The sequence below is a fragment of the Neolamprologus multifasciatus genome, chromosome 11, assembly GCF_963576455.1.
Source record: "Neolamprologus multifasciatus chromosome 11, fNeoMul1.2, whole genome shotgun sequence".
Lineage (NCBI taxonomy): Eukaryota > Metazoa > Chordata > Actinopteri > Cichliformes > Cichlidae > Neolamprologus > Neolamprologus multifasciatus.
Window position 1 is genome coordinate 28,146,165 of NC_140449.1, and position 11,678 is coordinate 28,157,842.

The window sequence follows — 11,678 nt, forward strand, 5'->3', positions numbered from 1 at the left end:
GGTTTGTTTTCTCAGCATGTGTGGATTGAATGGGTTGTTTTTGTGCATGAATAAATACGTGTGTGTGTGTGTGTGTGTGTGTGTGTGTGTGTGTGTGTGTGTAACTGCAGTTAGGGGTCACAAAGTTTATCAGGAACTGCCAGAAAAATTCCCATAACCCCAATCTGCTATTTAAATGTGTCATTTGTTTGTTGATACTCTGGGTGATTTCCAGGATAGTGACACAACCTCTGTTGTCTCAGGCTGCAGTGGGAGGTGGTTTCAGTTTCATTTCCTGCCTTTCAAATCCTGAATGTGTCAGTGCATGTTTTGTCAGAAAGAAATATCTTAATCTAATTTAATCTTTTTTTTTTAAAAAAAATGTGCCTGCATAATTTGCTTGCTATGCTTACGTAGCATCTACAACAGTTGAAATCCAATTATTAAAACTTTCTGTGCTTTTGCACTGTTTTTTTTTTTTCAACACGGAAACCCATTGATTCAGTGTAGACTAAATAACATCTGCCAATTTAAAAATAGTGTGACTCATCATGGAGTCACGACTTCCTTACTTTCACTTTTATCAGAATTAGTCTGATTTAGTTGAGCTGAAGCAAATGTTTCACTAAAAACCTGTTCTTATTCAGCTTATTGAAGGACACAGTTTAACTTAAATTTTAAATTTTCCACCACAGAGAGGCTGAGAGGTAGCTGTGTTCCTTACAGTCTCACCAGGAGGTCCGACTCCTCCACGGGGTCCCTCCAATCCCATGTCACCCTGTCAACAAGAAGAGGCGCTGCAATTATTGGCTAATTATTGGCTACTTGAGCCGCTAATAACACATAATAACTGCTAGGCTAAACAAATGCAAAACAGTATAAAAATATAATGGCTCAATGTAAATCTGTAATTTAAAACCATAACGTTTTTAAATTAATTATATATTTATAATAAATCATATAAATAGCAATAGATAGATCTAATAATTATGACGTCTACCACAAAGTAATATTATGAAGCCCTGAACTGTAATTCTTTCAGCATAAAATCACATAATTTCAGGTCAAATGAGCTTTCTTTAAATTATTATTATATTACATGTCACTTCAGTGAATTTTAAACTTACTGATGGGGTTGATGCAATTGATAATTACACTTCATATAGTTCTCTAAATGTATCTGTTGCAGGTATTGCAGGCTGCTTAGGTATTGTCTGTCTATCTTTATGCAAATATTTTGCTTATTTATTGACAGGAGCATAGAAGACATTTAAACAAACAAAAATATTGTAAATAATGCACAGAAAAAAAATAATGCTACAAAGGGAAGAGATGCTGTAACTTGTAGATCAATACCTGACATTGTGAAAACACTTAAAAATAAAAAGTCCACTGATTGTTTTGGTATTGGCATGATATTAGTTAAAAGTATTATAGATTATATAGTGCAACCTTTGACATACATTTGTAATCTATCCTATCGAACTGGTATGTTTCCCTCAAAAACGAAAATAGCAAAAGTTATTCCCATCAATAAAAATGGGAGATGTCAATTTACCAAATACAGACCAATATCACTACTCCCACAAAAATCATCAGAAAAATTATTTGTTAATAAACTTGATAAATATATTGAGTGATAACCAATACAGCTTTAAAACAAAAAGGTCCACTTTGATGGCAGTAATGGAACTTGTAGAAGGGATATCTACTGAAATAGATAATAAGGAATATACTTTTGGTTTCTTTATAGACTTAAAAAAGGCATTTGATACAACTGATCATAGTATATTAATGAATAAACTAGAGAGATATGGTATAAGAGGGATAGCATACAAGTGGATGAAAAGTTACGTGGATGATAGATATCAATATGTTGAAAACAATAATGTAAAATCTAATCAGTTGAAGGTAACTTGTGGGGTTCCTCAGGGCTCTGTGCTGGGCCCTAAATTATTCATATTATATATAAATGATATATCTAATGTTTCCAAACTGTTAAAATGTGTTTTGTTTGCTGATGATACCACTCTGTATTGCTCAGGTAAAAACCTAGAACAGCTTCTGACTACAGTGGAAAGGGAGTTAAATATATTTTAAAAAACTGGTTTGATATAAATAGGTTATCGTTAAATATAAACAAAACAAAATGTATTATTTTTGGCACTAGACAAATGAAAAATGTATCTAAAATCTAAAAGTTAATGGAACTGAAATTGAAAGAGTGTATAAAAATGGATTTCTTGGAGTGATAATTGATGATAAGCTGAGCTGAAAGTCTCATATAAACCATGAAAACAAAAATGTCAAAAACCGTTGCTATTCTCTACAAAACAAAGGATGTCCTGAACAAGAATTCATCATGCACGCTTTATTGTTCTTCCATATATGACCTATTGTCGAGAGATATGTCGTAATGCATATAAAACCAGAACTCTCCCTATTTTCAAGGTACAAAAAAGAGCTATAAGAATTATAAATCAATCAAACTATATAGAACTAACTAACATTTTGTTTATTAATTTGAATACCCTGAAATTTTATGATTTAGTTGAATATAAAATGGCACAGATAACGTATAAAGCACAAAGTAACTTGCTTTGCCACAGTACTCAGAAGCTGTTTGAAGTCAGAGAGTTAATAATGACTTATGGGGAACAGATTTTTTTTAAACTAAGATAAGATCAAACATAAAGCAGAGATGTGTTTCTATTAGAGGACTTAACTTATGGAATAGTTGTGATAGTGACTTAGAAAGGTGTAGTTCATTTTCCTTGTTTAATAAAAACATGTTTAAAACATGTATTAGAAAAATATATAAAAATGAAGAAGAGCAATAATAATAATAATAATACTGAAACCCTTGGTTGTTTTGAGTGGATTATCATGAAATTTAATTTAATGTACTTACTTATCTAAGATGGAAGTTTGTTTTGTTTGCTTGTTTGTTTTGTTTTACTCTTTTGCTTCGAGCCCTATGTAATGAGCTGCTTCCTAAAGGATCTTTTGTTAAAAGGGCTGGCATAATAAGCATTTGCTACAGCCAATACCTTTTTGATTAGCCTTATCTCGTGCATCTTTATTCTGTATTCACTGAGAGATTTGAATGCTAATCAAATAAATAAAAGAAAAAAAAGTTAGAACGGCATGAAACATTCACAGACATTATGGAAATACTAAATGTCTACTGTAATCAGTGCATTAACTCAACAATGATGCATCTATCAACATCCCTCCAACCACATGACTGAGTGTAAGCAATGAGGCGAGAGGGGTGGGAGGGATAGAGAGTGCATGTATGTGTGTGTGTGTGTGTGTGTGTGTGTGTGTGTGTGTGTGTGTGTTTACCTTTAGACCCACATCACCAGGCTCACCTGGCTCTCCTGGAAGTCCAGTTTCTCCCTGACAGATTCAATGAATAAGCTTAGGAAAGTTTTAAAAATCCTCACAGATGGAGCTGCAGCTTTACGGAGCTTAACTCTTTAGTGAAAAAAAAATTCAGTTATTACTTTAAAAGGTTTTCAATGAAACTTAACAGCTCACACTCTGCACTTATATCTTTTAATAGTCACAATAAAATGTAAACGTAGCCAGTTAACTTTCACTTCAGGATGGACTGGTTAACTCACTGTGGCTCCAGAAAAACCAGAAGCTCCTTCATCTCCCTCAGGACCAGGGTCACCCTGCAAGATGAGGTCAAAGGTTACAACAGACAAGGGCAAAAACATTTCCAAAGCTAATACACAACACTCACTCTCCTCACACAACAAAGCAGTTTCATAGTCTTAAAAATTGCAACAGCAACAGTGAATTTTTGATATATGGTGAAATCAAAAATAAAAATAATGAAATTATTGAAATGACTGATTATATCTTAATCCTACTTTAGTTGGGGCACCTCGAGGTGTCTGTTGTGTAAAATAACACTAAAACAGCACAAAACACTTTTTTTCCCTTTTCCTGTCATAAACAAGGTTTTTTTTTTCTGCTTTAATCTTTAATTACTTAAATTACCAGAATTACTTTAAATTTAATTAAGTTTTAAATGAAGAGCTTTCACTTTCAGTTTGGCTTCAGGTTTTTAACAAACTTTCCTTCGCTGCTTATACCTCTTTTACTTTCTGTTTAGCTGCCTGGCTTTTATGGTCGTTAAAACTCAGTATTTTCAGTTTCATTTTATTTTTTCTTTAGTTTTTACTTTCACTCTATGTTACAACACCAATGCTGTCATTACTTTCACAGTGTTATGGGAGCTACAAATGTAAATACAAGCTATTTTGCATGGTAGTATCAACTGTGACTGCTGTAGCATGATTTACTCACCACTTGTCCAGTATCTCCTCTCCTTCCCTGAACACCTTTGGTCCCTTTATAGCCCTAAAACACAAAACCGATAAATAACCAGTAATTAAACTACTTGAATATGCAGCTGCTGCTTTAGTATCACTTTAATCAGGCATTCTTGTCATAAATAAACATCCATTATTCATGTTTAAGACTTTTACCTCTCTCCCTTGAGACCCTGGTTTACCGGTTTTACCCTGCAGGCCTCTGGATCCCTGAGAGAAAGAGAAAAGGAATCAGACTGTGGAAAACAAAAACTACAACATGAACAAACCTACATTTGACCCTAGTTTTGGATCAGGCCATGCAGTGTAAGAATGAAACAAAGGGGCCATTGACTACATTTAGGCAGTGATGTGGTGCAATGTGGCTGTACCTTTGGTCCTGGGAAGCCAGCAAATCCAGGCTCTCCGGGCTCACAGTCACACTCTGTTGGCCCCACCTGCCCAAGCTCTGCATCGCCCCCTGACTCTTCTGAGGAGCCAGTGTCAGGATCATATGGCACCTAAAACACAACATTAACAAATATTATCACACCTATGGTGTCCTTCAAATTTAGCTTCACTACACCCAATGCCCTGCACCCGCATAGACATGGTTTTGTAGACATCCCTGATTCCATTTTCCTTGTTTTAAAGAAATTTAAATCAAGCTGCTACAATTTTGCAGTGCGATAAGAGAACAGTTACCAAATCAACCTCATATTTGCTTGACTTAAACTAAAATGGACACATTAAATTAATTTTAAATCTCATTATTGGTGAGGAATATTCAATAATCCTAATTTTATATTATTCGTAACAATCTTTTTTTTTTTTAATCGCTTATTGGCCTTGTGCAGCGCTTCAGATTAGCTATGCTCCGGAACAAGTATGTCATTTTCATCATGAAGAACCACAAGTTGCAGGAGAGGCTTGATGGTGTAGGGTTATGATTCTCGTAGGTTCAAATCCTGGATGCGCCCTTACTTTGGAGCAATTACTGACTGATAGTTCTGGCAGGCAGTTTGCTTTCAGCATCACTAAACAAAATTTGTAGAAAATCTAGCCCATTACAGAAGACTGCCGGTAATAATACTTAAGTGCCTCCAGGGGGCAGCCACCTGCCTGTGACCTGAAGTGGACACTCCACCCGTTTCTAGCTGAGAACCATGACCTCAGACCTGGAAATGCAGACATTCATCTGCAAATCACCTCACTTAAAGCTGGAGGCCACATCATCTGCAAAAAAGCATAGATAAGATCCTGAAACCACCAAAGTCCAAACCTTCTGCTACTTGCCAAAGTCCAAAACCCATAAGGAATAAATCCGACTTATTGCCAACAATGCAGACCAAGCTTTCACTTGGCTGTACAGGGACTGAATGACCCTTAACAATGGGCTGAATGCCCTTTAATAGGAAGATTTTTATGCGATAGCGAGGTCAGGTTTTTATGAATGCTATATGAAACTAAAACTCTGTTCCTATTTATGTTTAGCTAATATGAAATTGTTGAGGGGCTTGGAACAAAGAGAGACTGAAAGAGGATTTTTGTTTTTTAAAGTTCTCTCAACATTTCTTCCTGCTGCAGTTTAATATTGTTGTTGAGCTACCCCTGACACTCCCAGCACACAGCTGTCCCACCTGCACAATCTCAGTGTCCTCTTTGGCATAGTGGGACTCAGTGGTGGTGATGTAGGGAAAGGTGTCCTCAGTGATCATGGTGATTTGGGTGGGGATTGGGCCATAAGTGTCATAATCCTCCTTCTCGAATATCTGGTCCACATCATAGCTATGAGTCGGCTCTGGTGGATATTCTGAGGAGATATTAAGACATTTAGTTTTGTTTGGACTTTGTGGTGCATTGTTACAGTCAGCAGTCCTGGTCTGGAGCCCCGAGGACTTCAAACAGTCAGAGAGTGTCCTCTGGTACAGTTTACACTAACTGTGTTACTGATCTCACCTGGCTGAGGAGCAGCTAAGTTGTCATAGTGGTCAACTGCAGAAGACTCTTCATAGGTGTGTTCCTCACCTGAATAGACATGCAAAATACATGAGGTAAGAACTCAGTATGGGACACATGGGGAAATGTGACTCGTTGTTTTAGGGGTATGATTCCTGTTTTGAGTGTGCAAGATCCCGGGTTCAATTCCCTGATGAGCCCTTAACTTACAGCAAATGTGGGAGGATAAAAATTGCATTATACTGTACATACAGATCAACAACTTCCAAAAACATCTCTCCTGTCTTGCAAAACTGTGATTTGAGTCAGTGCATTAAAATTTATGAATAAAATGAAGTTACAATATGAAGGGTTTTTTTGTTGAAAAAACAAAGAAACAAACAATAATTTGTGGTAATAATTGAATAAATATGAGTTTGTAATGAATATGTGATAAATTTCGTGCTCACCTAACAATGCAATTCATTTAAAGTTGTTACTTTTTTTTCTCCAGATAAGCCTTTACTTGACAAGAAAGTTACTAATGAGTTGTGAAGGTACTTTTTAAAAAAATAATTAAGCAGTGTTTATCATAATTAACTGTCGATTAGTTACCTAGAAGAAACCAGTTTACAATATTCCTCAGCTGGATTCTATAATTGTGTTATCTGTCACCTGTTGTTCTTTAGTAAAACAAGACTAAACAGCTTTTGTTTCACCTGAGGTTAAAGTTAAATCAGTGTCAGCATGAGGAAGCCCTGACCTGAGTGGTATCCAGAATATTCCTCCTGGCAGTGAGAAGAGACGACAAACAGCATGAACACGAGCAGCCCCGAGAGGAGCAACGCCTGCAGGGGACACATCAAATACAGCAGATAGACTCATGCAACACAATTCACCATTTCACACAACCTGAATGAATATTAAACTGTAAACTAAGATGTCACTGCTGGATGAGTTTATTTTCTGACCCACTGTTCCTACTACAAGTGCTGTCAGCTGTATTTAAATAAATCCCTCCATTTGACTCTATTAATTAAATTAAATTAGGTTTAATTAAATAATTAAACCAACTAACTTTTGATTGGCTGCTTCTTGCACACTAAGAATTTGAACGGCAGGTGGGTGGGGCTCCTGTATTCACAAACAGTAAAGTGCATTTAATGACCACCAGAGATGGGCAGTAACGCGTTATTGTAATCTGATTACTAAAAAAAGTAATTAGATTACTTTTACTTTCCCGTAAGCACGCTGCATTACTGCGTTACTAAACCGTGATTTTGTGTGTGAGAGTGTCTGATGACAATGACGTAAGCGCGTGCGACGTCAGTGGCAGCAACAGATGTGTAAATCTACATCTGAGCAAGCACCTGGCCTTTTGCCACGGGAATGTGAAATTCACAGAGAAAGCGCCGGATCCCCTCACTGACAACTGCAAGAATCACTCGTCTGCTTGACTTCTGCATTTCTGTCACTGCAGGTGCTCATTGGTCTATCCTTTGAGGGATAGGTCCCCGTTTTAAATCGCAGACAAGCCCTAACTACACAAAGACTGTTGCAAACTATTCTACTATTCTACTTTGAAGAGTGCCCATGCTGAACCTCATGTTTTTAGACTTGAGTCCCTATTTTTTTTTAATGTTATGCACAAAAAAGGGTATCAATTAGCTGTCAGTGAGGTAGCTCATCCATCTGGTGATTTATCATATTTCACAGGCTAAAAACAAACAAATTATTCTACAGGGACTGCAGCAGTGCTTCTTTCTCTGTGCAGGGAAACTGTAAACAAACAAGGTAAAAAAAAATAAGAAAAAAAGATTGCAATCATGCTGATGTAGTTTTGCACCACTTTGACTTGTTTGACCTCATTTTTTACACTGGGAGTATTTTGACTTCTTTATGGGGGCTTTTTAGTTCAAGGGGACTTGATAAGTCAGATTCCATTTACTCAGTGCATCATGTAAAGTGTTTTTACATTGTAAACTTTTATATAGGATCCAACCAACTTTATTTTATTTCAGAAAAAGAAAAAGTTTAAAGTAATCATGAGCTGCATAAACAGCCTAAAGGGAATGTTAAGTATATTGAGCAACAGAAATTCAGCATAATTCAGCTCTAATTCTAGTCTTCAGTCTTGTTGCCTCAGCTCAGGTGACTGATTACTGTCAGGTTTTATGTCTCTGCTTAGACCAGTGACAGGTGTTATAGTGCCCTCTGGAGGTAGCATAGTAAACTACTGGTAGGATACTGACAGAATACAATCCTATGGCAGTTTTTGTATTAGCCAAACAAATTTTAATAGAAAAACAAAACTCCTTAATTCTGATGGTCTTTGTTTATTTCCATGTTATTTTTTCCAGCACTGTAAACGCTATGTGCAAATATTGATTTAACCCACACGGTCAGTCTGATTGAATGAATAATAGGCAGGTTATCTGTAAAGCCTTTCCTGACTCACAGTGGTTTTTCATTCATTCACCTCTAGGCTGCATTCCTGAAATACTCTTTTTGAAGGACTTCCTAAAAGGACCATCATTGACTTCAGCTTATTCAAATTTCTGCTGAAAGGTTATTAACTAAAACTAATAACCAAGTTAACCAGTTTTAGCAGAGCTGCACTGGCATAACAAATTTTTTGCATAAGTGATTTTAAAATACTCCTTGTATTTAAAGTCTTTTTTTTTATTATTTAAAAGTTTACTTTAAGTTCTAACTCACAGTCATAGATCTTACACTGCCACTTGTTGGACAACCAATGACAAGTATCAAAAACATCAGAAGTGAAGCAATCACTTTCACTGATGAACCTCCTGACCTCAGAGCAGAACTTGATGCATCAAATATGATCAGAGAAGTGTTTGGGTGGGCTACACCAACAAAGGAGAGTCACTTTAAAGGACTCTTTATTTGCAATGAGGTTGCTGAGGTTTTGAGTTGCTGCTGTTTGCCTGAGAATTAAACAGACTGAGGTTTCTTTGTCAGGAGGAAGACTGCTGAGCACTTCTCAGACTCATCTGACATTCCTGAAGCCTCACTGTGAGGCTGCAGACCAGCACAGGAAAAACCTGCTCTGTACCTGGAAGGCTGTGTATTAGATTTTAACACAAGGTCACTGAACTGGATAAAAGGAGGATAAAAATGACCACAACCACATTTTTGTAATGATTTCTGAAACCTCAGATCAAACTTGTTTGAAAAAGAATTTTGGGAAGATTCAAACCTTGAAAAGGTCAAATGAGCTCAGCTTCTCTGGTGTTAAAGAATCCCTCACTCTTATATTTTTTCTCTATTCAAGTAACAATTTATTCATATAATATTGACCTGAATAAAGTAGCAAAAAGAGCTCATTATCCAATAATTTAACAAGAACATTTGCCACATTTCTGCTAGACAAATGTTGCCTTGTTAACCTTTATTAGAGGCTAGTTTGTGCATGAATTTAAACAACCCAAGAGAACAGCTGTAACAGACCGTACAAGCAAATTCAAACCCAATTAACTCTGCCCTGTTGGACCTCTGGGGCTGTGAGGTAGTGAATACTCTCACATTTCATATTTAACTTTTTTGTTCATATTTGTGGATTGCTATAAAGAAACAAAGGCTGCTCCAACATTCCCAATGTGTGCAAAATCTATTTGGTCACATGGCCAAACATTACACCATGTATAAATTTCCCTTTGGCTTTTTTTGAATTCTAGAGAAAAATCCAAAGTCAGCAAAGAATCTAAACACAGCCAGCTCTGTGAATTAAAAAGCTTCCCCAGAACCTAAAAATTACCCACAAATATTCATCAGAAGTGTCTGCTCAGCAAAATGACTCCCACACAGATGACTTACTGAACAGCTGAATACAGAATTAGTTTATGATGTATTGCACCAAAATGACTTTAAAAATGAAAATAAATTACCACAAGTTATACTTCAGTAAACAACAATAAAAAAAGTTTTTTAGATAAATTCTGTCTGCAGATTTTGCAGATTTAACACAAACAAAAAGAGAAGATCTGCATTTTTAATATGGAAATTAAGACCTTATATATTGAAAATTTTAAGGCCTATATCAACATTTTAAGGTCCTGCTAACAGCCTGAGAGGTACTTTATAGACTGTCCAGTGGACTAAGGACAAACTAAAACCTTCCCCTGATTATTTTACCATAAGCAACATTTAACAGTTCCCTCAAAATGTGCAGGGCCAAATCCACATATGATGATAATCTCATCTTACCTTATCACAGGAGGCCCCCATGGTGCTGCACAGTGATTCCCTCAAGACCAGACCTGCTAAAGGATTCTTTGGGGATATGGATGAGAACAAAAACAGCCAGATTTTACGTTCCCTGAGGAGTTTCCCTTACACTATTATCACCCCAACGGTTCCCCCTGTACTCTCGTCTCTCCAGGATCCGTCAGGTTCTCAGGCACAGACGGGATCCTGTTCGACTTTTTTTGTTCTTCTCGTCCTCTATCTGTGCTTCTCAAAAGGGTGAGAAATACCAGATCCAGAATCCAGCATGAGCAGAGAAAAACCAGGACAGAAGGAAGATGAATAGATTTTGGGGTTTTGTGTCTTCACATTAATGTCTATATTACATTTCCATGTGCTGCTGTCTGGAGTTACAAAACAGTTTTAACATCTGATTAAAAAAACTGTTTTGAGGATTGTAATCCTCTAGACCACAATTTGCACCCATAATCATGCCTTGTACTTCCTCTCATGAGCTAAATAAAAATACATTCAAAATAAACTGTATCATTTAACGATTTTTCAAGCTTCAGTGAAACTTTTTCAAATTAGTTTAATGAGGAACACATTTTACCCTCAGAACATGATTTCTTAAATCAAAAGACCGAATGTTTTGCTGTGTTGCAATTTCAAACAATGATGTCATTTATGCCAACACAATAGATTGTGTGACTATAGAGACAATTAATGATAATAATAATAATTTGTTGTATAAACTGGTCATTTTTACATTCTTCAACTTAGGAACACGAATCACAGGTGCATAGTTTTGCAACTATTCTTCAGTGAACAGTCAGATTTAGTTTTTATGTTCTTCCTGAAAGTCTGAACTCTTTATCAGACTATTAATTGAAATATCTGTAAAATGATCACCCTATATTTACTTGCAGTGTTTTTTGTTTTTTATAAACAGACCGCACAAACCCACTTTACTCCATTTTCTTAATGACTTTCCAGGTAAACACACCCAAACTTACAGCAAAGACTAAAGGCCAAAAAATAACCTTTGAACTTATGGTGAAAGTAGGACAGCTAAGACACTCCTGTCTGAGATTCCAAGTTATCATTAAAAAAAAAACAAAAAAAAACAGCCAATCATGCAGAGGGAGGTAAGATGTGGCTGTGTTGTAAGACGCTGAAGTGCTGATTGAAAATGGTGTCAGTGAAGCAAAATAAAACTCAACCAGT

General features: G+C 36.3%; 1 protein-coding gene across 1 annotated transcript in view; it reads right to left on the reverse strand.

The window, feature by feature from the left end:
- The window catches only part of LOC146508717 (uncharacterized), a 32,275-nt gene extending 20,760 nt beyond the window's left edge, over window positions 1–11,515 (reverse strand). The window contains exons 1-10 of the mRNA XM_085176318.1: window positions 10,473–11,515; window positions 7,009–7,093; window positions 6,267–6,335; window positions 5,948–6,120; window positions 4,700–4,828; window positions 4,485–4,538; window positions 4,303–4,356; window positions 3,609–3,662; window positions 3,328–3,381; window positions 704–757 (exon numbers count right to left, since the gene is read on the reverse strand). Of these exons, the coding sequence (XP_085032444.1) occupies window positions 704–757; window positions 3,328–3,381; window positions 3,609–3,662; window positions 4,303–4,356; window positions 4,485–4,538; window positions 4,700–4,828; window positions 5,948–6,120; window positions 6,267–6,335; window positions 7,009–7,093; window positions 10,473–10,493 (747 nt within the window). The 5' untranslated portion in view covers window positions 10,494–11,515. The remainder of the gene's footprint in view (window positions 1–703; window positions 758–3,327; window positions 3,382–3,608; window positions 3,663–4,302; window positions 4,357–4,484; window positions 4,539–4,699; window positions 4,829–5,947; window positions 6,121–6,266; window positions 6,336–7,008; window positions 7,094–10,472) is intronic.
- Window positions 11,516–11,678: the final 163 nt, after the last annotated feature.